At 39.8% G+C, this 27134-nt stretch overlaps 2 protein-coding genes across 2 annotated transcripts; both read left to right on the forward strand.

Moving 5' to 3' along the window:
• Positions 1 to 4079: 4079 nt before the first annotated feature.
• Positions 4080 to 13252, forward strand: abcb11a (ATP-binding cassette, sub-family B (MDR/TAP), member 11a). The gene is made up of 27 exons (XM_073473140.1): positions 4080 to 4116; positions 4243 to 4255; positions 4355 to 4403; positions 5763 to 6004; positions 6079 to 6163; positions 6278 to 6411; positions 6495 to 6666; positions 6814 to 6938; positions 7034 to 7208; positions 7359 to 7472; positions 7590 to 7700; positions 7782 to 7907; positions 8007 to 8210; positions 8322 to 8492; positions 8603 to 8792; positions 9376 to 9454; positions 9560 to 9638; positions 9736 to 9900; positions 9990 to 10094; positions 10191 to 10352; positions 10473 to 10676; positions 10763 to 11004; positions 11087 to 11243; positions 11346 to 11543; positions 11648 to 11854; positions 12737 to 12883; positions 13052 to 13252. The coding sequence occupies exons 1-27, from the start codon at positions 4080 to 4082 to the stop codon at positions 13250 to 13252; spliced, it is 3894 nt and encodes a 1297-aa protein (XP_073329241.1).
• A 2671-nt stretch (positions 13253 to 15923) lies between these two features.
• Positions 15924 to 26103, forward strand: LOC141001977 (bile salt export pump-like). Its single transcript, XM_073473141.1, has 27 exons — positions 15924 to 15963; positions 16073 to 16085; positions 16190 to 16238; positions 16673 to 16914; positions 16989 to 17073; positions 17176 to 17309; positions 17393 to 17564; positions 17694 to 17818; positions 17925 to 18099; positions 18197 to 18310; positions 18428 to 18538; positions 18620 to 18745; positions 18845 to 19048; positions 19180 to 19350; positions 19461 to 19650; positions 20974 to 21049; positions 21141 to 21243; positions 21319 to 21483; positions 21573 to 21677; positions 21774 to 21935; positions 22040 to 22243; positions 22326 to 22567; positions 22693 to 22849; positions 22948 to 23145; positions 23250 to 23456; positions 25601 to 25747; positions 25903 to 26103. Exons 1-27 carry the CDS (start codon positions 15924 to 15926, stop codon positions 26101 to 26103), a joined length of 3918 nt encoding a protein of 1305 aa, XP_073329242.1.
• The last annotated feature ends 1031 nt before the right edge of the window (positions 26104 to 27134 follow it).

Genomic DNA, 27134 nt, shown 5'->3' on the forward strand with positions numbered 1-27134 from the left:
GTTGTGCGTCTTTTTCACTGCCTTTAACATAACACGTGTTTGGTGAGAGGGCGCCATCTGGTGGACAGGTAGTGATGATGCAGGATAGATAGATAGATAGATAGATAGATAAACTCTATTATGAATTTCACTGTTCAGTTAATTAATAACTGTTCACTGTTTATTAATTATAGCTTCATGAAACCACTCTGATGTTCTACCTGTCTATGATGACAGCAAGCATTTTGATTGGATCACGCAAGTATTGAGACAGCACGTGACAACAACTAATGGCCTCGCGGTCATTAAACCCATTTTTACAATCACTTGATGATTACATAAACGATAACATGTACACATGAATAATAATAATGTCTGTCTGACATGTTTTTTTTATTACAATAAAGTTTAATGACCTTGTTAAAAGTTCTTGAATTACATCGACTTCTCACCTACTTCTCCTTCATTACACCCAAAATCTATGAATATACAAATGTTCACATTTGACAGTATATTACAGCAAGTGGTGCTTAATTAATCAAATATTCTTATGAAGACAAATATATTGAACACATGTTCTTGTATGAAAAAGTTCAATTACCTTCTTTCCATTCTAATAATTACATCTACTCCTCCCTTCTTTAAACATAGAGAATCTGTGAATATTCAGAGTAAGCAAACTTGTACACTTCATGCAATGTTTGATGACTATTTTCCTCAGTAGAGGTCGTATACAGTGATAACACATGCACATCATGAAGCTGTTTTTTTTCCTTTTGTGTTAGGTTTTGCAGTAACTGTTGTGTATTTTCATTCTCTTGGCGGTTCATTCACAGATGGACTCTGAACCTTATCTATTGTTATAAACTTTTATCTGTACTGTTTTGGGTTATGCTGGTGATGACATCTGGCTGAAATGCGTTGTCTGCTTTTGCCCTCAATAAATAAGAAGACTGGGGCGCCCCAGTAATTCAGTTGGTAGAGTGTGTCCCACATGTACAGAGGCTGTGTCCTCACCGCTGCATCCCAAGGTTTGAATCCGACCTGTGGCCCTTTGCTGCATGTTGTCCCTCCTCTCTCTCACCCTGTTTTCTGTCAATTCTCTGTAAGCTGTTCCTTTCAATAAAGCCACGAAAAGACCAAAATAATAAGTTGCCAGAGTTTTGTTTATTCTGTTCCCCCAAACACTGCCACTGGTTAATTCTTAAAGAACTCTGTGTGAATATTCCCTTGATATAATAGATATTAATAGTTTAAGTGTTACTATAGTTCAGGCTGCACTTTGCTTTCGGCTGAACACATTCTTCAAACACTCTTAGCGCTATGTGAGGGGGGTTATTATCCCCAGGTTAATGGTGCATTCCATTTGAAAAGGAGGAATGATGATGTCGCCTCAGAAAGTCGAACACACCTGACACCCAACCCAAACCTGAAACTCCAAGATGGTTTCTCTGCACATCAACAGTTGTGAGGGCTGTGGACTGAACTGTTTATTAGCACTCCAGTCATATTTGTGTCTCATTAAATCACACACTTACACACAGTACTGTCCACTTCTACCTGTGTACTTGTTGTTTCTGTGTTGGTGTGGAAAAAAAAAATTAGATAATGCATTTTTATTAGCTGGTATCGCTTCCAGTTGCTAACCTGTCTAGAACTGGTTTTCCTGCCTGTACAGGAATGTTGCACTCGAGTGCGAAGTCACTCCCAGCTCCGTCTAAGACATCCGAGGTAAACTGAACGATCACACCACGAGAGCGCTTTCGCAACGGCACATTCCAAAGTGGGCTAACCCCAAATTTAGCCCTCAGGCTTGCTGGCCCTCCTCTGGAGCAGGTTTCCCCAGGAGATCCCTTGAAAATGAACTACACCCTGTGCTTACAGCTGTCAGTGTGAAACAGGGCTAACACAGTAACACAACATTCTCGAATGTTAACATTAGTCGTGTTACAACAGACAGTGAACCCAGGGCTAGAAGAAATGCATGTGAATCGTATAACCCCTGGCTAGTGATGTGTGTGTAAAAAGGGGCACAGTTACCCTCGGGTCAACTCTTATTCCAGGGATAAGGGAATGATCCTTGAAAGTGTTGCTAATAATATCAGCTACTGACTGTGCCTTTGTAAGACTAGTTAACTGGTCAGTACAGTCAACAAAATGACAATCAAAACAACACATGGTGTGCTACTGATATTTTCTATCTAGGCCTATGGTATCAATCTTCTCATCTACCACTCAGCAGGACAACAAATGAGTGTATTTCCCAAATTTACATAATCCTTTAATGCAACATACATTATTTAAGTACACTCATAAAATTGTGTACCATTTTGTCAGCCAAAAGTATTCAAAAAGTAGTGTATGTGTTCAATATATTTAAAGAAAAAAACGTAGGATTCACAAGCGCTTCTTTCCTTAATAGTCTACTCCTGAATACACAAAAGGCACACACATGATACACTTTCATCCAGTATCCTTGATCTTGATTCCATGTTCTCCACCCATATTTGCACACAGTTGTTCTCCATGTGTCTCTGACTAGAGTCCCTCCTCCCTGTTTATTATTAATCACCTGTGTTGTGAATAATAACCGGCTGTAAAGAAGGAGCAAATTCCTCTCTAGTACTTGTCCTGGCGGGCATTAACCCCACAAACATCTGCTTGATTACTATTATTGTGTCTCCATTTCTAATTTTAATAAACCACATATTTTAGTTCATATATTCATAGGCCTACTTCATGTACTAATGCTTGTGAAATAAGGAAACTTCACATTGTTGGGTAGAAATATTACAGTGATGCAAAGAGACATGGTAACGACGCACACGACTCATAATGATTAAAGGGGCACTTTGTAGTTTTGGATAAGAAATTCCAACTCAGAATTTTAAAATTTACAATACTAATTGGTATATAATACAAACTCAGAAGTATTTATTTTTTCCATAACTGAATAAACAGGCTGTTCTCAGAGGTAAAGAAGGTCCCCAGAACACTGTTTGAAGCTAGAAAGGTGGCAGGGTCCGCCACATATAAACAAAGTAAAACAGTGAAATGAAACTGTGTTGTCCTTTAAGGTCAGTTTGTTTATTCATTATTTGTTTATTATTACAGTAACTTTGCTTATTTAGCCTTGTAAAAATGAATAATAAACACTGAAATGTGTTTATTAATTAAAGCTTCATTAAGCCACTCTGACAATTTAGCCGTCTGATGACAGGAAGCGACCAAACTTATCACCATCTTTGACATTTATTAATTGGATTACAGATGTATCGAGACAGCACGTGACCATAACTAATGGCCTCACGGTCATTACACCCATTTTACAATCGCTTGATAAGTGATTACATAATTGTTAACATCTACACACACATTTATAACACCAAAGGATGATTTTTCTGTACCAATGTTAGTAAATTTCACATTTTGAAAAAAATCACGAGATTTGTTTTTGAAGATAACTACAGTAATAACAGTCAATGCACATTAACTCTGTTTAGCCTTTAAAAGGCAGTCTAGTCAAGGTCATAATGCTGACACAACTCTTATCAGTCTAATGGGGGAGTAGATAATGGGAGGGGACAGGCATAGGTTACCTGAAAATAAGATAGGGATTTACTCTGATGAACCTCAGTGGTGATGGTGGATAACTGAAGAAGCAGTCAAGGAGAAGTTGAGGTACAGTACTTTCTGCTCTTCTTCCATCATAATCTACAACATTGTGTTAAAACTCAATCAGGATTCCTTTCTAATAATTGCTGTTCTTGTCAGAAGTTATTTATTTTTTTCATGAGCAAATTTTTTTTATCTTCAAATCGACTGACTTTGTTTTTAAAAATGATCAGTGTCTAAAGTGATGGAGTTTCTTTCTTGTCAGCCAGTGACATTAAAATACATCTAAATATTGTAATACACATTTTTTTGAGGAACACATTTCAAATACACGTATGGTCTGAGAACTTGGTTCTGTTGATTTTATTTTGAAATGATGTCCCATTTCACTGCATCCCACTAATTTACATCCACATGATAATTCAGACTGTTTTAATTCACAGTTGCTGAGTGAGGACACACCTGCCTGAGTCAGGGCAGCAAACATGAAGAAATCTGTCAAATTTCCAACATCAGCCAAAGGTGAGTTATCTATGTTTATAGAAAAAAATTAAAACGTTAATAGAAGAGTTTTATTTCTTTTTTTCTTTGCTTTTAAAGCCAAGTAATTAAAGGTAACACTAAATAGTTTTCCCTCTTTTTTGGCAGATGTCGATAATGGGTAAGTTTGTATTGCAAGATTAACATTTCACACAGTATACTATGTTATGTTTGTAGTTGTTATAGAAAATTGGCTTACTTTTATTTACATGTGTTACAGAGAGAAGAAGAAAAAAGAAAAGAGGCCGAGTGTTGGATACTTTCAGCTGGTAAATACTGTTTCTTTGCTTATATGGAAAGTAACTAAATGTATCTAACATAACTTTACATTCATTTGGAAGACAAGTGAGTTACAAAAATACATTGAAACTGTGTGATATAATCTAAAAGGGTATCTATTTCCAACAAATAACTAAAGGCATGTTTAGTGTTACAGTTCAAGTGCTCCGAAATTTGTTTTTAATTTTAATTAACTGATGTACTATTAAAAAATGAGACCTAAATAAGTTGATAACAAGGGTTGATGAGATGTTATCAGAACAAGTGGGGTAACTTTTAGTAAGATGAAGATAGTCATGAGCGAGTATGCCATTAACTGTGTTTGTATCTGTATCTCAACCAACTAAATGATCCGTACTTGGAGTGGGCGTGACTTACACCAGGAAGTGGGTGGTACTTAAATTGGGAGTGGGTGGTTTTTGAATTTAAGCCTGAAATTGGTAAGGTTGATCAGAAGTTGCCATATTGATTATACATACTTAAAGAACAGCCTCATAATTGAGGCTTCAGATCGATGGTTTTAATCACAAGAGTAAGAGAGCAAGAGTAACTCTTTACATAACAAGTTTTATAATCTTGAATGAGTAAACTTTAGTCCCCTACCCAGTGTGGATTTTCCTTCGTCATGAGTACGTGCAGTACATTGACATATTTTACTAAAAACTAAATGATCTGTGTCAAATATGTGTTTCAGCTCAGTTGGTAGAGAGGTTGCAGTGTTCCTGGGTGCAAATCTGACCTGTGGCCCTATTGTTGAAAGTCACTCTGCAGCTTCAGTGACAGGAAACGGGATGAACTATCCAACAAAGCCATTAAAAAGAGGCTAAAATACTAATTATAATAAAAAAAACCCAATAACACTTATATTCCAACCCTGTATCACAACAGTTTGTGAAATAGTGTTGAAATGCAATCTATAGGGTTTGTGTTCGTGACAGTAAGCATGGGTGTCCATGTACACAAATCCTAAAGATTGAATTTTGTCTTTATTTCTCGAACTAACCAAAGTGAATCTTGTAGTTAGTCCTGGACTTTGTACACCCTCCATCAAACCTGACCACCTCCCTACGACTCTGGCAGGGTTCATAAATATAGTGTTTGATTCAGTCAAAGAATCACGGTGCAGGCATGAAAGACTGTTGTGATGATTGTGCAGATTAAGTACTTTTTAAATGTTAAGGCAATTAGGCTTGGACTTGAACTTGAACTTGTAATGGACTGTTTTCTTTTGGTTTATTGGGACTATGACTTAAGTAAAGAATCTGAGTGATTATCTTACCACTCTAGACCACTGTCTAGCAAGCTACTTTTTAAAGGAATCTAAAAAGTCCACAAATTCCTTTTTGCAGTATCGATTTGCCACCTTGAAAGACACCGTGATGATGGTAGTGGGGGGTTTGTGTGCCCTCATACACGGTGCAGCTTCACCTCTCATGCTTCTTGTGTACGGCATGATGACAGACACATTTGTGGCTTATGAGCTTGAAGTCCAAGAACTGAAAGACCCAAACAAGGAATGCAACAACAACTCCATCTATTGGATAAATGGCTCCATATTTGAGACAGCTGAAAATGAGACAGTATATTGTGGGTAAGTCATCAGTTAATTGGTGATGAGATTTGTTTAATACTGAGAAGCTGCTAATCATTTTTTTCTCTTGGCAGGGTGGATATTGAAGCACAGATGACCATGTTTGCATATTATTATATTGGAATTGGATTAGGAGTTCTGTTTGTTAGTTATTTTCAGGTAAGTATTTATGCGTGATATGTTCAGCTCTTGAACAATTAATGCTTATGACATTGGGGCACATTATATAGTCAAAGAAATTATATTGTTCTGCTCTGATTATTCTCATCGTAGATTTTCTTCTGGGTGTCAGCGGCTGCAAGACAAATTCAGAGAATAAGAAAGACTTATTTCAGAAAAGTAATGCGGATGGAGATCGGATGGTTTGACTGCAACTCTGTTGGTGAACTGAACACAAGGATATCAGAGTGAGTTGGGGCTCTTATCATCTTATATTATCGTTATCAATGCATAGATGAGATAATGTTGTACTGTTTCTGTTCCTTTGCAGTGATATCAACAAGATCAACAATGCCATTGCTGACCAGGTGTCTATCTTCATTGAGAGGATCTCTACATTTGTGTTTGGCTTCATGGTTGGATTCATTGGTGGATGGAAACTGACTTTGGTGGTCATAGCAGTGAGCCCGCTGATTGGAATAGCTGCCGGACTTATGGCCACGGTGAGGGGCGAATTGTGCAGGAATTACTGTTATTTCTTCCTGCTAGATGGGAGGACATTGCTGTTCTATGTGATATCACAATATTTTACTACATAATGTGCTGGTTTTTTGGGTCGATTTTATTTAATTACTTTGTTGTTGTTGAAGGCTGTGGCCAGGCTGACAGGACGAGAGCTAAAGGCCTACGCAAAGGCAGGGGCAGTGGCTGACGAGGTCCTGTCGTCAATCAGAACGGTAGCAGCCTTCGGTGGGGAGAACAAAGAAGCTGAAAGGTATTTAGACATTTTCTAAGATCACAAGAATTTGCATATACTGATACGTCATTACTCCATGGCTTGAAATGTAATTAAAATGTGAAATTGTACAGATATGATGGAAACCTTGCGGAAGCTCAGACCTGGGGTGTGAAAAAGGGCACCATCATAGGAATTTTTCAAGGATACCTGTGGTGCATCATTTTCCTTTGTTTTGCTCTGGCCTTTTGGTATGGATCAAAATTGGTCATCGACACAAAGGAGCTGTCTCCTGGTAGTCTCATTCAGGTATGTAAAATTAATTGTAAGAAAAAAATATTTTTTAATCTCATTCCCAACTCATCAAACGCTGTCAAGCAAGTTGGGAATCAGACTCTATACAAGTATTTGAAAGCCAGAGGCCTTTGTTTCACCGTGTGGCTGTTGTGTTTCTTTCAGGTATTCTTTGGAGTACTCATGGCAGCTATGAACCTGGGGCAGGCCTCACCCTGCCTGGAGGCCTTTGCTTCTGGCCGTGCTGCAGCAAAGACAATTTTTGACACTATTGATCGGGTAACATCAAGATACTACTTGAGACTTTATTGCAGATGGAATCCAGATTAGTTTATTTTGATTTTTAAAGAAAGAATCTTAACAATAAAATACATTTCTGTGTTGTTACGTTCACAGGAACCAGGAATTGATTGTTTCTCCGAAGAAGGTCACAAATTAGACAAAGTAAAAGGTGACATTGAGTTCCATAACGTCACTTTCTTCTACCCATCCCGGCCTGAAGTCAAGGTAAGTTTCTTCAACTAGCATTTCTTTGTGTCCATTTCATCGGAACTCCAAACTCAATTACACAACATCTCAATTTTCCAGATCTTAAATGATCTGAGCATGCAGATCAAATCAGGAGAAACTACTGCTTTTGTGGGGCCGAGCGGATCTGGAAAGAGCACGACCATCCAGCTCATCCAAAGGTTTTATGACCCAAAGGAAGGAACGGTAACAATCTGAGTAACTGCAGCGACACGCAGGACAGATCAATGGAAAGTCTGAATACCTCAGTGTAATCGCACATTAACTATAATTCTCATTCTATAGGTGACTTTAGACGGCCATGACATTCGTACTTTAAACATCCAGTGGCTCAGATCTCTCATCGGTGTTGTTGAGCAGGAGCCAACGCTGTTTGCTACAACCATTGCAGAAAACATCCGGTTTGGTCGACCTGGAGTAACCATGGAAGACATCATCCAGGCAACAAAAGAGGCTAATGCCTATAATTTTATTATGGACCTGCCACAGGTATGCTTATATATTTTAATGATAATATGCAAGAATTGCTGTACATTCAGCAGTTTTCCAGTCATATATGTGAATTTGTGTTAATAATTTATGTTGCCACGTATCCACCAGAAATTCGATACTCTGGTGGGAGAAGGTGGAGGACAGATGAGTGGAGGACAGAAGCAAAGGATTGCCATTGCTCGAGCTCTGATCCGAAACCCCAGGATCCTGCTGCTGGATATGGCCACATCTGCCTTAGACAATGAGAGTGAAGCTGTTGTCCAGGAGGCGCTGGATAAGGTGAGCCACTCTCTGCCCATAGATTACATAATTGAAGGAACTTCAATCATTAACATCAGCAACATGTCATGTTTTGTTGAATGGCAGCCTAATAACTGGTATGTGTGCAGGTACGCACGGGCAGGACAACAATTTCTATAGCCCATCGCCTCTCCACAATAAGAAATGCAGATGTCATCATTGGTTTTGAGCATGGACAGGCTGTGGAGAAGGGAACACACAGTGAGCTGATCGAAAGACAAGGAGTCTACTTTACTCTGGTCACCCTGCAGAATCAAGGCACATCCAACACAACTAAAGGTAGGATATGCAGGGCTACTTATATTGGAGTAGGGCTACAATTACTGTACTTTCAGTACAGCAAGCATGCCAAGACCCGTTCATAGGCCAGGTGAGCTGTCAGTAAGGCAGGCTGCAGGTATCACAGGACCTCAGGGACCAAGACAGCAGGGACAACAACTTGAGTGCCAGTAGCAATCAGAAAACTCCAATGTGCTGAACCAGGTGGCCCCTTGCTAAGGTGTCCAGTGTATCATCCACATGCGGCAGTGGATGAGAGAGCACTTTGGCTCATGTTGGAAGTTCCTCTGCTCCATTGTTAATGTTATTAATTACACCTGTGCTTATGCTGTAATGACAAAATGAATATGTTAGTTGTGAAAAAGGCCTACAGATTGTTCTAGAAGTAAAAACTTCACCCTGTAACCACAAATTAAAACTAGAAATACAATGGATAATTGGCTGAAACAGCACACTTCAAAGTGCTCAGCAGGAGTGGGGAATGGGCAATCCTATACAGTGTTTTAAGGTCTTTTTGTGTCTGTTTAAGACCAACAAAAGCTTCAATATATGTATTAAATCTGTATTCTTTTTTTTCTGCCAGATGTGATCAGTGAAGGTCAAGAAGATTTTGATATAAAATCAAGGAGTTGGAGTTTTGGAAGCTGCATCTCTAGTAAAAGGTACGGTAAATCCAACTCAAAAAGATTATATCAGAAGAGAATGTAAAAACAGATATCATTATACCACAATAAAATAATTTGATGTTCTCCATATTTCTCCTGCAGGAGTTCTGTTCGACTGCGATCTCTGAGCAAATTGTCAAGTTATTCTGTCACACCATCAGACATCATCAGCGTCACACCAGTAAAGAACTGAGATTCACTTTTATGCACTGTAATATATTAACTTTATGACAAACTTTCCTGTGGAAATTAAAAGCGCTAATGCCATTCTTTAACAGAAACATGAAGTTGATCCAGATGAACATGTAGAGCCTGCTCCAGTAGCACGTATCCTTAAGTACAACCAACCAGAATGGCCCTACATGCTGCTGGGCTCGCTGGGAGCTGCTGTCAATGGCTCTGTCAACCCCATCTATGCTATCCTGTTCAGCCAAATCCTTGGGGTGAGGGCTGCAAATTTCAAAACTCATTACTCTTAGTCTGATGTACTTTAATGAAGTGGAAATGACTTATGTGATCTTTGTATCTGCAGACTTTTGCCATTCCTGACTTGAACGAACAGAGGGAGCAGATCAATGGGATATGTCTTCTGTTTTGCATTGTGGCTGTCGCTAGTTTCTTCTCCCAGTTTTTACAGGTTTGATTTAGAATTTGCCACGTAATCAAGACATTTAGAGTAAACATCTCTTTGTCAACTTGATATGGAAATGTCAAGCATGGTTGAATGTTGCAGGGATTTGCTTTTGCCAAGTCTGGAGAGCTGCTGACCCGCCGTCTAAGGAAACTGGGCTTCCAGGCCATGTTGAGACAGGAGATTGGCTGGTTTGATGATCCCAGAAACAGCCCTGGAGCTTTGACCACCAGACTGGCCACTGATGCATCAATGGTCCAGGGGGTAAGTGATGGAGATTTACAGGCCTGTGTCCATATCTGAGATTGTTCATCACACAAAAAAGCATAGGTTTGGTTTTGCAATTGCAACATTGTTTTGAATGTGACTGGTCTTGTTGTGCAGGCAACAGGATCTCAGATCGGCATGATCGTTAACTCATTGACCAACATTGGAGCGTCTTTCATCATTGCTTTCTACTTCAGTTGGAAGTTAACTCTGGTCATTATGTGCTTCCTGCCACTCATCGGGCTGTCCGGGGTGTTCCAAGCCAAAATGCTCACAGGGTTTGAAAATCAGGATAAAAAAGCCATGGAAGAGGCAGGTCAGGTAAGCTTCACAGAACATTGGCTCTGCATATTTCTTCAAGGAAACCAAAGACTACGGTATAATATGATCATAACTTTCACCCACAGGTATCCAGTGAGGCTCTTGCCAACATCAGGACGATTGCAGGCTTGGCCAAAGAGAGCTCATTTGTGGAGTCATATGAACAGAAACTTGAGCTTCCATATAAATCGGCCAAGAAGAGAGCCAACATTTATGGGCTCTGTTTTGGTTTTGCCCAGTGTGTCATCTTCATGGCATATGCTGCTTCATTTAGATATGGAGGCTATCTGGTTAGCTCTGAGGGGTTACAATACATGTTTGTTTTCAGGTTGGTAAAATTAGTTCTTTCAATGGAGCCTTTGTGTTTTTCAGAGCCTGTATTAAAACACACTCATATGTTGTTTCTACAGAGTGATTTCAGCTGTAGTGATCAGTGGGACAGCACTGGGCAGAGCTTCCTCCTTCACTCCAGATTACGCCAAAGCCAAGACTGCTGCTGCTCAGTTTTTCAAACTTTTGGACCGTGTGCCAAAAATCAGCATGAGCCACACAGATGGAGAGAAATGGGTTGGTGAATTTGTCAATAAGATACAATATATCATACATATCTAACAAGATGTCATTTTGTCATGTTGTGTCAAATGTTTAAGCCTAGTTGTCCGTCTTTAGGATAAATTCAGAGGTGAAATAAAGTTCATCAACTGCAAGTTCACCTATCCAACTCGGCCAGATATCCAGGTGTTGAACGACCTAGTTGTGTCTGTGAAGCCTGGTCAGACTTTGGCATTTGTTGGGAGCAGCGGCTGTGGGAAAAGCACCAGTGTTCAACTGTTGGAAAGGTTCTATGACCCCGATGAAGGGCAAGTGGTATGTCGACTGATTTCGACATTCATTTCACTCATCACAAAATGAGTTTAATCTCTTCCAAAGCCATCAACTCTGTTTTAATTATGTCATCCTTTTTTTTTCAGTTGATTGATGGCCGCCCATCTCATAGAGTCAATGTGCCCTTCCTAAGATCTCAGATTGGCATAGTGTCCCAGGAGCCAGTGTTGTTTGACTGCAGCATAGCAGAGAATATTCAGTATGGTGTTAACACACGCAGTGTTAGCATGGAAGAGATTGTTGAGTCTGCTAAGAAAGCCTACCTTCATGATTTTGTCATGACACTACCAAATGTGAGTAGAAACACTTAAAGGTCATATCTGTAAGAAAAGTTGATTTTTGAGTCTCATTCCCAACTCGTCAAATACTGATGCTTCGAGATTGTAGGCTGAGTCGGCCACCATCCCCTAGCGTCAGTTTCTGACTTCAAATATGAGGCCTTCCCTAACTTTCTCAAATGCCTACAATAGCATTTGGACTGATTCCTCTGCAAAGGTGAATTTTAATATCAGATCCAAAAATGAAAAACCATTCCAGATATAAACAATGTCATTTTGATTGATCCATAATACATTGTGACTTCTATCAGTAGTATCGTTACGGATATCCAAATAATGACTAGTAAATTGCAATTTCAGCTTTCTACTAGTCTGGAATTATGACTAAATACAATGCAACACAAACTCCAAAGTCAAAGCTAACATTACTGCAAAGCATGTGAAATATCTTGTGATATTGGGGTTATAGCTGGGGTTAGCTAACATTAGCCTGCTTGATAATGTGGACGAATTACTAGCTAGCCAACTGGCATCTTGAGTGTATAATGCCCACAAATTCATCAAGACTCCTTGATCTGATCTGGCTTGTAAATTGGCAAGCTTGCTTTTCTCAAATTACTTTTCAGCAAACATAACAAAGCAACCAACACCAAAACCATACAGCATAGCTAATACAGCTAGCTGGAGAACAACTGTTACATCTCTACTTAGCCTAATGTCTGGACTGGCCTATACAGTATATGCAGACTTCCTCAGTGTGACTTCATCAGTTTTGTCATCATAAACAATGTTTAAATCAAATAATCAGTCATACTGAAACTAAAGTTGTAAATATTGTAATAATAGAAATAATTTTTTGCTTTCTCCACTTCTCTCAATACATTTACAAATTTTAAGAAATATGAGACTCAGGTTGGTGCCCAGGGGTCTCAGCTGTCAAGGGGACAAAAACAACGCATTGCCATTGCCCGAGCCATTGTCAGAAACCCCAAGATCCTACTACTAGATGAAGCTACCTCTGCCCTGGACACAGAAAGTGAAAAGGTATAACATTTGTAATCACTAAAAACATTATGAACATAAAGCCAGGTATTCATCTCCATGAGTACATCTTTTCAACTCCACATATTTAAATGATACACCAAGCTTTAAGAGTGGTGTGCACCACTGTGTTTTCAAGTGGGTTCCTGATAGAGCTCTGTTTTCCTGCAGACCGTCCAGTCTGCGCTGGATGAGGCCAGAAAAGGACGAACCTGCATCGTAATCGCTCACCGGCTCTCTACTATCCAAACTGCTGACATCATAGCGGTGATGTCAAATGGAACTGTCATAGAGCAAGGCACACATGTTGAACTCATGGCCAAGAGAGGCGCCTATTATAAACTGGTCACAACAGGCGCACCTATCAGCTAGGCCCCTTCAGTCACATGTGATGAAAACAATTCAACATTCCTCTTATGAGGACATAAGGAAGAAAAACCATTTGACTGAATATGTTTTCATCCTGTGCTGTCTGACAAATTCTTTGGTAAGGTACTGACATTAGATTTATGCGATACCATCAGAGATTACACAGAAACCATATAATGACTTTCTTCATCTGGCCTATGCAGCGTAGAGTAGAAATGGTCATCTTTTAGTTTGAAAATCAGTTTAAGTGATTATTTTGTTTGTTAATGATTTTAAAGATAAAACTATTTATTGAATATTTATTTGATTTTGAGTAGTTTCTTTTTATAAACATTTGTATTTGTTCCATTAACCAGTTATGACGTATGACCTATGACACATTTTATTCTATTATATTTCTTTATGTTGCTGTGCTGGCACCAGCACAAACACCTACTTGATCAATAAAATCGGATTCTGTAAAGTTATTTTCTCGTCTTGATGCAGTAGTAATCAGTAATGCCGTACTTACCCCAAAGTTTTCTCTGTTTTCTCTGTAACGCTAACCTACAACTCAATTAAAAAAAAAATAGCCAAATATGTCTGCTTTTTTCTGATGTAAGCTATTCTTCTTCTTCTTCTTCTTCTTCTTCTTCTTCTTCTTCTTCTTCTTCTTCTTCTTCTTATTATTATTATTATTATTATTATCATTATTATTATTATTACTATTATAATGTTAGCTAAATAACATTAACATTTCAACACAACCCATTAAAGATGACCAATACGTCTAAGTTAACTTTGTGCACAAACATGAGTTGACTTATGCAGTTTATTAAATTGGTTACATTTAATTTGAGTGGTTAAAATTGTTGGTGGTTAAAAAATGCAGTCCAGCCAAGTCCTGCTCTCAGAGTTCCCTTTAATGCTGTAAGGCTATTTCTTTTTTTTTTTTTTTTACCACATGTCCTAAGGACACACACAGAATTAAAACACAAAAAGTAATATATTTAACCAAATACCTAACTGAACACCTTATCATGAGATGTACTATAAGGACTGCCTTGAAAGGTAGTCTTTCATTTACTTAAAAGCCCAGCTCTCCATGCCAGACAACCGTGTACTCTGCGAGATGCAGTTGAATCAGTTGTCAGTGTTATCACAGTGTGTCACAGTGTGCTCCTCTTTCCTGTGGTAATCAGTCACCTGTGGTTTGAATAATAACCGGCTGTAAAGAAGGAGCAAATTCCTCTCTACTTGTTCTGGTAGGTATTAACCTCCCAAACATCTGCTTGTTTACTATTACTATTTCTCTTTTTCCAATATTAATAAACCACGAATATTCATACTTTATATAATAACACTAAATAACTCCATTGGGAAGTTGAAAATAACAGTGACAGAAAGAGACAACTGGATGATAGATCTAATAGATCAATGATGCACAAAACTCATTGAAGTATGTTCATCTGAAATAAAAATTAACCCTTAGATAGATGAAATTTGAATATAAAGTGTACCAAGGAGCTACAACAATAACTATTTGGCTTTTAGTATTGTAAAAATGAAGAAATGTTCACTAAAATGTGTTTATCAATTATAGTTTTTATAAAGCCATATGACTTTTTGTGAACAGATACGGACCAAATCACTGTCCATGACATTTTAATTGGATTACGTATGTATTAAGACAGCACGTGACCATAGCGAATGGCCTTACGGTCATTAAACCCATTTAACAATCACTTGACGGGTGCAAATAATAACATGTAAACACATTAATACCTTGGGATGCTTTATCTATAATCAAACACTGTTAGTATATTTCACTACAGTAATAGCAGTCAATGCACGCTTAACTCATCAAGGGCGGTACATTCATAACGCTGACACAACCCTTATCAGTCAAGTAGTGTTATAGATAATGGGAAAGGTCAAGCATAGGTTAATGTAAAAACAAGATAGGAATTTACTATGATGAGCCTCAGTGTTGCTGATAGATTTCTGGATAAACATTTAGTGAAAAGTCCAAATACAGTAGCCTACGTTTGCCCTTCTTCCACCAAAATTGAAGATTGATTTAATTGTCATTGTACAATACAAGACTGTATATCAAAACTTAAGTTAGTAGTAGTAGTAGTAGTAGTAATAGTGGTAGCAGTTACCTATGCTACACACAAAAAACAATAACTACATAGTGGTCTCTGTGGGATTGAGGCTCAACGGTATTTACTAATGGTTGGACACTTTTTATCAGCTAGGAGTATGTAGGCAGCAGAAGCAGGGAAATATGGTCTGATCAACCAAAATGAGGGGTTTGTAGCTGCCAGGAAAAGACATATAAACATGCATTATAGTCAGAAGCTATGTCATTTTAACATGAGCAAAATATTTTTTCATCAAATCAACTCACTATGTTTTTTAAAAATGCTCAGTGTCTTAAAAGATGGAGCTCTTTACAGAATATGTCATGCTTTCCTTGTCAGCCAAAGTCATTAAACTTTACATTGACTGGCATCAGTAAATGCTGACTTATTTTAATATATTTTCTAAACTTCTGTTGATGATTAAAAGAATGAGTGCCTGAGAGCTGGGTAACCCATTTAACTGCGTGGATCCCACTGACTAACACAGATTTTCTTTTATCCCACAGTTGCCAAGTGAGGACGCACCAACCTGAGTCAGAGCAGCAAACATGAAGAAATCAGTCAAATTTACATCAACTCCAGCTGAAGGTGAGTGATCTATTTTTGTTGCACAAAATGGAAACAATTATAAGAGCCATAAGTTGTGAAAGCCAAGTAATTACAGGTAACTCTAATAGTTTTCCCTCTTTTTTGACAGACATTGAGCATGGGTAAGTTTGTATTTTAAGCTAGATTAGTACTATGTTTCAGACAACAATGTTTGTAGGTGTTATGGAAAATTCCTGTGACTTACTAGAATGTACATGTGTTACAGAGATGAGAAGAAAAAAGAAAAAACACAGAGTGTTGAATACTTTCAGCTGGTAAATATTGTGTCTTCACTAATATGGAAAGTGTGTTGGTCAGTTTATTTTACATTACTTCACATTCATTTAGAAGACGCTTTTGAGAGTTACTTACATCTGTTCAGTAATTATTTTTTAAAAAGACATAAAGAAGTGCTAGCAATGATTGATGAGATATAATCCAAACAAGGGTTTTTTTTTACTGTTAGGTAAAAAAGAAAATCCAATATCCAATGTATAAATATATGTAAAATTTGTTATATTGTAATATATCAGTTACAGGGGATTGAGTACTTTCGAATATAATGTGATTGATGTAGTTTTACTTTTAAAAGACCACTGTCCTTTTCTTATCTTTTCGGTTTGATCATTAAAAATCAAAAATCAAATAAAAAAGGGGCGCAAGCTACTTTTTAAAGGAATCTAAAAAGTCCACAAATTCCTTTTTGCAGTATCGATTTGCCACCTTGAAAGACACCGTGATGATGGTAGTGGGGGGTTTGTGTGCCCTCGTACACGGTGCAGCTTCAACTCTCATGCTTCTTGTGTACGGCATGATGACAGACACATTTGTGGCTTATGAGCTTGAAGTCCAAGAACTGAAAGACCCAAACAAGGAATGCAACAACAACTCCATCTATTGGATAAATGGCTCCATATTTGAGACAGCTGAAAATGAGACAGTGTACTGTGGGTAAGTCATCAGTTCATTGTTGATGAGATTTGTGTAATACTGAGAAGCTGCTAATCATTTTTTTCTCTTGGCAGGGTGGATATTGAAGCACAGATGACCATGTTTGCATATTATTATATTGGAATTGGATTAGGAGTTCTGTTTGTTAGTTATTTTCAGGTAAGTATTTATGCGTGATATGTTCAGCTCTTGAACAATTAATGCTTATGACATTGGGACATTATATCAATTCTCATTATTTACTGATTATTCACACTGTAGATTTTCTTCTGGGTGTCAGCGGCTGCAAGACAAATTCAGAGAATAAGAAAGACTTATTTCAGAAAAGTAATGCAGATGGAGATCGGATGGTTTGACTGCAACTCTGTTGGTGAACTGAACACAAGGATATCAGAGTGAGTTGGGGCTCTTATCATCTTATATTATCGTTATCGATGCATAGATGAGATAATGTTGTACTGTTTCTGTTCCTTTGCAGTGATATCAACAAGATCAACAATGCCATTGCTGACCAGGTGTCCATGTTCATTGAGAGGATCTCTACATTTGTGTTTGGCTTCATGGTTGGATTCATTGGTGGATGGAAGCTGACTTTGGTGGTCATATCAGTGAGCCCGCTGATTGGAATAGCTGCCGGACTTATGGCCACGGTGAGGGGCAAATTGTGCAGGAATTACTGTTATTTCTTCCTGCTAGATGGGAGGACATTGCTGCTCCATGTGATATTATAGAGTTTGACTAAATACTTTTTTTATTTGATCACTTTGTTGTTGTTGAAGGCTGTGGCCAGGCTGACAGGGAGAGAGCTAAAGGCCTACGCAAAGGCAGGGGCAGTGGCCGACGAGGTCCTGTCGTCAATCAGAACGGTAGCAGCCTTCGGTGGGGAGAACAAAGAAGCTGAAAGGTATTTAGACATTTTCTAAGATCACAAGATGTGGTTCGGCTTTGCAAATAATGATGAGCCATTACTCCATGATTTGAAATTGACTGTAAATGTGAAATTTCTACAGATATGATGGAAACCTTGCGGAAGCTCAGACCTGGGGTGTGAAAAAGGGCACCATCATAGGAATTTTTGAGGGATACCTGTGGTGCATCATTTTCTTTTTTTTCGCTTTGACCTTTTGGTATGGATCAAAATTGGTCATCGACACCAAGGAACTGTCTGCCGGTAGTCTCATTCAGGTATTTAAATTAAATGCATTTAGCTCCTGATACTCTATATAGGTATTTGAAAGCCAGAAGCCTTTGTTTCACCATGTGGCTGTTGTGTTTCTTTCAGGTATTCTTTGCAGTACTCATAGCAGCTATGAACCTGGGCCAGGCCTCACCCTGCCTGGAGGCCTTTGCTTCTGGCCGTGCTGCAGCAAAGACCATTTTTGACACTATTGATCGGGTAATATAAAGATGCTACTTGAGACTTTATTGCAGATGGAATCCAGATTAGTTTATTTTGATTTTTAAAGAAAGAATCTTAACAATAAAATACATTTCTGTGTTGTTATGTTCACAGGAACCTGGAATTGATTGTTTCTCCAAAGAAGGTCACAAATTAGACAAAGTAAAAGGTGACATTGAGTTTCATAACGTCACTTTCTTCTACCCATCCCGGCCTGAAGTCAAGGTAAATTTCTTCAACTAGCATTTATTTGTGTCCATTTCTCAGTTCTCCAAAGTCAGCCACACAACATCTAACTTTTTCCAGATCTTAAATGATCTGAGCATGCAGATCAAATCAGGAGAAACTACTGCTTTTGTGGGGCCGAGCGGATCTGGAAAGAGCACGACCATCCAGCTCATCCAAAGGTTTTATGACTTAAAGGAAGGAACGGTAACAATCTGAGTAACTGCAGCGACACACAGTACAGATCAATGGAAAGTCTGAATACCTCAGTGTAATCGCACATTAACTATAATTCTCATTCTATAGGTGACTTTAGACGGCCATGACATTCGTACTTTAAACATCCAGTGGCTCAGATCTCTCATCGGTGTTGTTGAGCAGGAGCCAACGCTGTTTGCTACAACCATTGCAGAAAACATCCGGTTTGGTCGACCTGGAGTAACCATGGAAGACATCATCCAGGCAACAAAAGAGGCTAATGCCTATAATTTTATTATGGACCTGCCACAGGTATGCTTATATATTTTAATGATAATATGCAAGAATTGCTGTACATTCAGCAGTTTTCCAGTCATATATGTGAATTTGTGTTAATAATTTATCCTGAGCTAAAAAGGAACATGTTGCCACGTATCCACCAGAAATTCGATACTCTGGTGGGAGAAGGTGGAGGACAGATGAGTGGAGGACAGAAGCAGAGGATTGCCATTGCTCGAGCTCTGATCCGAAACCCCAGGATCCTGCTGCTGGATATGGCCACATCTGCCTTAGACAATGAGACCGAAGCTGTTGTCCAGGAGGCGCTGGATAAGGTGAGCCACTCTCTGCCCATAGATTACATAATTGAAGGAACTTTTATAATTAACATCAGCAACATGTCATGTTTTGTCAAATGAAGGCCTAATAACTGGTATGTGTGCAGGTACGCACGGGCAGGACAACAATTTCTGTTGCCCATCGTCTCTCCACAATAAGAAATGCAGATGTCATCATTGGTTTTGAGCATGGACAGGCTGTGGAGAAGGGAACACACAGTGAGCTGATCGAAAGACAAGGAGTCTACTTTACTCTGGTCACCCTGCAGAATCAAGGCACATCCAACACAACTAAAGGTAGGATGTGCAGGGCTGCTGAGAGGGTGACAACAAATAATCATTATAGATAATCCAGATAAAAACAAAATAAAACTCACCAAAACCACTGCTCCAACAAATCACCTTTGGTTTGGTCGAAACAAATCCTTAATTGGCAGAGTTAGATGTGAAAATATTCAAAAAAATCACCTCAGCACTGTGTTCCCTGTCATCATTTGTCTCTAAGACTGTAAAATTGTTTTTAAATCAGACACTCCACAAAATGAGAAAACAAGGACTATGCGCACACCGTAATAAACTAGGAACTTTCAAACGTACTGATAGATTAGGTATGATGAGGAAAGAAGGGTAAGGAAAACACAATATTATATCTGCTAGGAAAGACATGATTAAAAGTATGCAATCTTCTAACTAATAACTTCAGAATAGCAGGATTTACAGAGGGAATTTAGTTTGTCTTTTCTGCCAAGCTGCTAAACTTCAGTATGTAGTGGTAATACACCTAGCTGGTTTGCCAACCACGTTTAAGACTCAAAGAAGGTAAAGCTCAAAGAAAGAGTAAACTTGTTGTCACATGAAAGTACAGTTCACTTCATGTTCCTCTGAACAGAAGCCCTGCTGTGTTTTTAGCTACGTTAGCGTTTAGTCCCATTAGCCAAACACACAACAGGACTGCTGCCCACTTGTTGTAAGCTTACTAGCTACATCAACATTATCAGGGAAAACCTACCATGCCAGAGTTTACTGTGTCCTTTCAGATTTTAACAAGTCATGTTTTTCTTAGGTCTCCTGTTGAGTAGCCAGCCAGTGATTGTAACTAGTTCTGACACGGTGCTATGTAGAGAGAGATATCTATATTAACGGTATGAGAAGAGGCACGCCCTTGTAGTGGTTCAGTTTGTTATTTGCTAAGCAGTAGTCACACATGCTGTACAGAAATGACTTACTCTTCTTTCACATAACTGGAAAGGTGATGGCTATTTGGTGTTTGTGAGGTATAATGTGTGAGACAATGTAGATCACAGACAAGTTTTACACAAAACCAAATGATACTACTATCTTTACAACAAACTGTGACTTTCTGGACTTGCAGAATTACATTTTAAATTGACAAAAATGTCATTCATGGCACAATTCAAACAGGATCAAATCATTATTTGTCTCTCGCTATTCACTACCACACATATTTTTTCATAAATAAGTTCCCATGGGTACACTGGAAGGGGTATGACTTCAGCTCTCTATAGAGTGTTTGAAGGTCCTTTCTGTGTCTCTTAAAGAGCAACAGAAGCTTTAATATTTGCATTAAAGCTGTATTGGTTTGTTATTTCATTATGCCAGATGTGACCAGGGAAGGTCATGAAGACCTTGATCTAAAATCGAGTTCTAGTCATGGACACTGCACATCCAGTAAAAGGTACAGTAAATCCATCTCAGAAAGATCAGAAAAGAATGTAAAAACAGATACCACCATACCATTATATATGTTCTCTATATTTCTCCTGCAGGAGTTCTGTTCGACTGCGATCTCTGAGCAAACTGTCAAGTTATTCTGTCACACTGTCAGAAAGCCTCAAGATCACACCAGAAAATGTACTGAGGTTCTCTTTAGTGTGGTGTGATATATTTACTTTTTTTACAAGATATCCTGTGGAAATTAATAGTGCCAATGCCATTCTTTAACAGAAACATGAGGTTGATCCAGATGAACGTGTAGAGCCTGCTCCAGTAGCACGTATCCTTAAGTACAACCAACCAGAATGGCCCTACATGCTGCTGGGCTTGCTGGGAGCTGCTGTCAATGGCTCTGTCAACCCCATCTATTCTATCCTGTTCAGCCAAGTCCTTGGGGTGAGGGCTGCATATTTCAAAACTCATTACTTGTGGTCTGATGTACTTTAATGAAGTGGAAATGACTTATGTGATCTTTGTATCTGCAGACTTTTGCCATTCCTGACTTGAGCGAACAGAGGGAGCAGATCAATGGGATATGTCTTCTGTTTTGCATTGTGGCTGTTGCTAGTTTCTTCTCCCAGTTTTTACAGGTTTGATTTAGAATTTGCCACGTAATCAAGACATTTAGAGTAAACATCTCTTTGTCAACTTGATATGGAAATGTCAAGCATGGTTGAATGTTCCAGGGATTTGCTTTTGCCAAGTCTGGAGAGCTGCTGACCCGCCGTCTAAGGAAACTGGGCTTCCAGGCCATGTTGAGACAGGAGATTGGCTGGTTTGATGATCCCAGAAACAGCCTTGGAGCTTTGACCACCAGACTGGCCACGGATGCATCAATGGTCCAGGGGGTAAGTGATGGATTTACAGGCCATATTCAACATTATTTTTTCACACAAAAAGCATAAAAAGCAATTGCAACGTTGTTTTGAATGTGACTGGTCTTGTTGTGCAGGCAACAGGATCTCAGATCGGCATGATCGTTAACTCATTGACCAACATTGGAGCGTCTTTCGTCATTGCTTTCTACTTCAGTTGGAAGTTAACTCTGGTCATTATGTGCTTCCTGCCACTCATCGGGCTGTCCGGGGTGTTCCAAGCCAAAATGCTCACAGGGTTTGAAAATCAAGATAAAAAAGCCATGGAAGAGGCAGGTCAGGTAAGCCTCACAGAACATTGGCCCTGCATATTTCTTTGAGAAACCAAAGACTACAATATAAGATCTGAACTTTCACCCAAAGGTATCCAGTGAGGCTCTCGCCAACATCAGGACGATTGCAGGCTTGGCCAAAGAGAGCTCATTTGTGGAGTCATATGAGCAGAAACTCGAGCTTCCATATAAATCGGCCAAGAAGAGAGCCCACATTTATGGGCTCTGTTTTGGTTTTGCCAAGTGTGTCATCTTCATGGCATATGCTGCTTCATTTAGATATGGAGGCTATCTGGTTAGCTCTGAGGGGTTACAATACATGTTTGTTTTCAGGTTGGTAAAATTAGTTCTTTCAATGGAGCCTTTGTGTTTTTTAGAGCCTATATTAAAAAGTATTTTTATATTTTTGTGATATGATCACCAAAAATCAACCAAGTGTTCATATGTTGTTTCTACAGAGTGATTTCAGCTGTAGTGATCAGTGGGACGGCACTGGGCAGAGTTTCCTCCTTCACTCCAGATTATGCCAGAGCCAAGACTGCTGCTGCTCAGTTTTTCAAACTTTTGGACCATGTGCCAAAAATCAGCATGAGCCACACAGATGGAGAGAAATGGGTTGGTAAATTTGTTAATAAGATACAATTATATCTAATAAGATGTAATTTTGTCATGTTGTTACTTTTAAATGTTTAAGCCTAGTTGTCCATCTTTAGGATAACTTCAGAGGTGAAATAGAGTTCTTCAATTGTAAGTTCACCTATCCAACTCGGCCAGATATCCAGGTGTTGAACGACCTAGTTGTGTCTGTGAAGCCTGGTCAGACTTTGGCATTTGTTGGGAGCAGCGGCTGTGGGAAAAGCACCAGTGTTCAACTGTTGGAAAGGTTCTATGACCCCGATGAAGGGCAAGTGGTATGTCGACTGATTTAGACATTCATTTAACTCGTCACAAAATGAGTTTAATCTCTTCAAAAGGCAGCAACTCTGTTTTAATAATGTCATCCTTTTTTTTTCAGTTGATTGATGGCCGCCCATCTCATAGAGTCAATGTGCCCTTCCTAAGATCTCAGATTGGCATAGTGTCCCAGGAGCCAGTGTTGTTTGACTGCAGCATAGCGGAAAATATTCAGTATGGAGATAACACACGCAGTGTCAGCATGGAAGAGATTGTTGAGTCTGCTAGGAAAGCCTACCTTCATGATTTTGTCATGACACTACCAGAAGTGAGTAAATACAACTTTACCTGTATTGCAATTGCAAATCTTGCATATTAGTCTTGTACTGTATGCCATTCTTTTACGGGAAAACAATTAAAATGACCAGCCTTCTTGAAGTCCTGGCATCCTGGAAGAGGACTTCAACTCTCACGTGGGCAACCCAAGCGATGCTTTGTTGTTGGACTGTTGTGCTAGTCATAGATTGACAATAATGAACACCATGTTCGAGCGTAAGGTGGTTTATAAGTGTACTTGGTACCAGGCCAGCTTAGGCCAAAGGTCGATGATCAACTATGTGGTTGTATCATCGGATCTGCGGCCGTATGTCTTGGACACTCGGGTGAAGAAAAGAGCAGAGCTGTCAATTGATCATCACCTGATGGTGGCAACCTAAGAACCTGCTGGTGGACACCATCGGTGAGGGAGGCTGTCAAACTGAAGAAGGAGACCTTTTGGGCTTGTTTGGCCCAGAGGTTTCCTGAAGCAGCAGACAGGTACTGGGAGGCCAGAAGGGCTTCAGCTTCAGCAGTCGCTAAATCAAAAAATAGGGTGTGTGAGGAGTTCGGGGAGGCTATGGAGAACGACTTTTGGTCGGCCTCAAGGAAGTTCTGGCAAACTATCAGGTGACTCAGAAATCGGAAAAGCGGGGCTAAGCCCAGGCTGTGCTCAGTCGGAGAAGAGAACTGTTGACTCAGACAGGGGATATCGTTGGGCAGTGAAAGTAGCACTTTAACGCACTCCTGAACTCAACTAACATATTCTCTGCAGAGGAGTCTGAAGACTCAGGGAAACGTCCCTATCCCTGGCAGAGGTCGCTGAGGTAGTCAAGAAGCTCCCTAGTGACAAAGGGTGGATGAGATTCACCCTGAGATGCTGAAGGCACTGGACATTGTTGGGTTGTCTTGGGTGACACACCTTTTCAGTAGCCATGTTAAAAAATCCCAAGAATCAAAATGCGAAACTGTTTTGAGTGAATGAACTAGGCTACATAAAGTGTAATTTCGTCAGCGGATGACGTGGTGTAGGGGGGGACGGCCTTCCATTCCGAAACACCTCCACTGCGAAACCCCTCCATTCCGAAACACCCCCATTCCGAAACACCGCTGTTCCGAATCCGACTTTCAACTTCCAATTACTTCCCAATAGGGTTAGGGTTAGGGTTAGGGTCAGGGGTTCCCCAATAGCCTTTTCGGAATAGCGGGGTCTTTAGAAAAAATGGGAAACCACACCATTACGAAGACTGGAAGTCTATTTTCGGAACAGCGGGGTTTCAGAAAGGTGGGGTGTAAACGGTGTAGGGTACATAGATGTGTCACGAGTGGATGTGGAAGTAAATACAAGCTAGCAGAAAAACAAACCAGGAGACAAAATGGAGAAAGATCTTCAGGAATTACTGTCGATAGGGCAAGTTGTAATTGTTCTTGCGTGTCAGATCGCATTGGCCATGTTGCATGCTGTCTGGAGATGACAAAGAAATGCAATGATTATAATGCACGCAGCAGACAGCGGGAACAGCTGATCAGTCGCCGATTATTGGGGTATCACACTGCTCAGCCTCCCTGGGAAAGTTTACTCCAGGATTTTGGAAAGGAGGCTGTCAACCCTTAGATTCAGGAGGAACAATGCAGATTCCGTTCTGGTCATGGAACAGTGGACCAGCTTTTTAACCTTGAAGGATCGCTGGTGGGGTCATGGGAGTTTGCCCATCCAGTCTTCATGTATTTTGTGGCCCATGTGGGGGCTACTGTGGGATTACAGGGTACCAGGGACGATGCTAGGAGTTATCTGGTCCCTGTATAACCAACGTGAGAGCTTTGTCCGTATATTTAGCACTAAGTCAAACACATTTCCAGTGGGTGTTGGATTCCACCTTCGCATCGAAAGGAGCATCCTGAGTGGCATCTGATTAGGATGCCTCCTGGGCACTTCCCTTTGGTGATTTTTCAGTGACGACCAACAAGGAGGAGACCCCAGACCCGGAAGTAGCTGGAGAGATTATATATCTCATCTGGTCTGGGAATGCCTCCAGATCCCCCATGGATGGACTGATGAATGGATGGATTTTATTGTTCACATACAGGTTTACAGCACTGTTGACCTTCTGAATTTTTGCTTTCTCCAATTCTCTCAATACATTTGCAAATTTTAAGAAATATGAGACTCGGGTTGGTGCCCAGGGCTCCCAGCTGTCAAGAGGTGAAAAACAACGCATTGCTATTGCCCGAGCCATTGTCAGAAACCCCAAGATCCTACTACTAGATGAAGCTACCTCTGCCCTGGACACAGAGAGTGAAAAGGTAACATTTGTAATCACTAAGAAACATTATGAACATAAAGCCAAGTATATCTTTTTCTCTCCACATATTTAAATGAACTTACTCAAAGAGTGGTGTGCACCACTGCACCCACGTTTTTTTAAGTAGGTTCCTGACAGAGCACTTTTTATCCACAGACTGTCCAGTTTGCACTGGATGAGGCCAGAAAAGGACGAACCTGCATCGTCATCGCTCACCGGCTCTCTACTATCCAGACTGCTGACATCATAGCAGTGATTTCACATGGAACTGTCATGGAACAAGGCACACATGATGAACTCATGGCCGAGAAAGGTGCTTATTATAAACTGGTCACAACAGGGGCTCCAATCAGCTAGGCCCCGGCAGATTTTTCTTTTTATGTCTTTAATGAATGTGTTTTCGTTTTGTGGTATCGCACTGAAAAAGGTTTAAATGAGCTACGGACATTATATCTATGCAACACCATTAGGGATTGTGCATTTTACATATATAGCATAGAGAAGAAATTGTTCCCATCTTCATTTTTAGTAATTACGTGGTTTGTTTTTAATGATGTCGTGATAAAAGTATTTATCATATAGTTAAAGCTATGGTCTAAGATTTGAAAGATTTATCATTATTATTAACATTATTTAGATGGTGGTTATGGCCCAATAGTACGACCTACACAATGTGAAGAGCAAAAGGAACCAAATAAATCCATTCTCTCTAGCGCCTGCAAAACTGAAAAGAAATTGACCAATAGGAGCCATGCGGCCTGCATGGCTCCTATTGGTCAATTTTCCCATCCATTCCCCTCGCTCACTCTCCTGCTCCTGGTCACGCCTCGTCCCGACCCACTTCCGCATTTGAAACTACAAGCGGACAAGAGGTTTGTTTTGCCCTGAGCAGTTCAGGTAGGGAGGGAAAGCAGAGCTTGCCCCACCGGCAAAGGCTGAAAGAAAGCAAAAGTCTGTCACTGAAAAGGCAGACACAAAGCGGAGATGTAAACAAAGAGGTCTCAAACCCGAGTAAACATCGGGTCATCATTTGAAAGGTCCGTGAAGATATGGACCCGATGTTGATACAGCGGAGTTTCTGTTGAACAGGTAATCTTTCGTCTTTATTGTGGATGTTGTGACACAGATAACTTTCATGCCGATGCTGGCTTATGACTGTGAAAGCTGCCGTTAGTTTTTTTCTGTGTTATTAGGCGGTGTCGAGACAATTTCTGTCTCTGCAGTATTGTCAACACTTGTTTATTTGTTCGACGGAGACGTTAGCCTCTATGTTAGCATTGTAAGCTAACAACAAGCTAACATTGCTATCATTTTTACACCAAATCAGCCTATGTATTTGCTCGTGGCAGCTAAATGAAGCAGCAAGTAATGCAAGCTAAAGCTATTCT

This window comes from Pagrus major, chromosome 9 (assembly GCF_040436345.1).
Source record: "Pagrus major chromosome 9, Pma_NU_1.0".
NCBI lineage: Eukaryota > Metazoa > Chordata > Actinopteri > Spariformes > Sparidae > Pagrus > Pagrus major.

Coding starts and splice junctions, on each gene's coding strand:
- abcb11a (XM_073473140.1), top strand. CDS start 4,080: ATGAAGAAATCTGTCAAATTTCCAACATCAGCCAAAG. Junction 7,701..7,781: donor CATCCCGGCCTGAAGTCAAG/GTAAGTTTCTTC, acceptor TCAATTTTCCAG/ATCTTAAATGATCTGAGCAT. Junction 8,493..8,602: donor TCCAGGAGGCGCTGGATAAG/GTGAGCCACTCT, acceptor GTATGTGTGCAG/GTACGCACGGGCAGGACAAC.
- LOC141001977 (XM_073473141.1), top strand. CDS start 15,924: ATGAAGAAATCAGTCAAATTTACATCAACTCCAGCTGAAG. Junction 21,678..21,773: donor TCTTCTCCCAGTTTTTACAG/GTTTGATTTAGA, acceptor TGAATGTTCCAG/GGATTTGCTTTTGCCAAGTC. Junction 25,748..25,902: donor TGGACACAGAGAGTGAAAAG/GTAACATTTGTA, acceptor TTTTATCCACAG/ACTGTCCAGTTTGCACTGGA.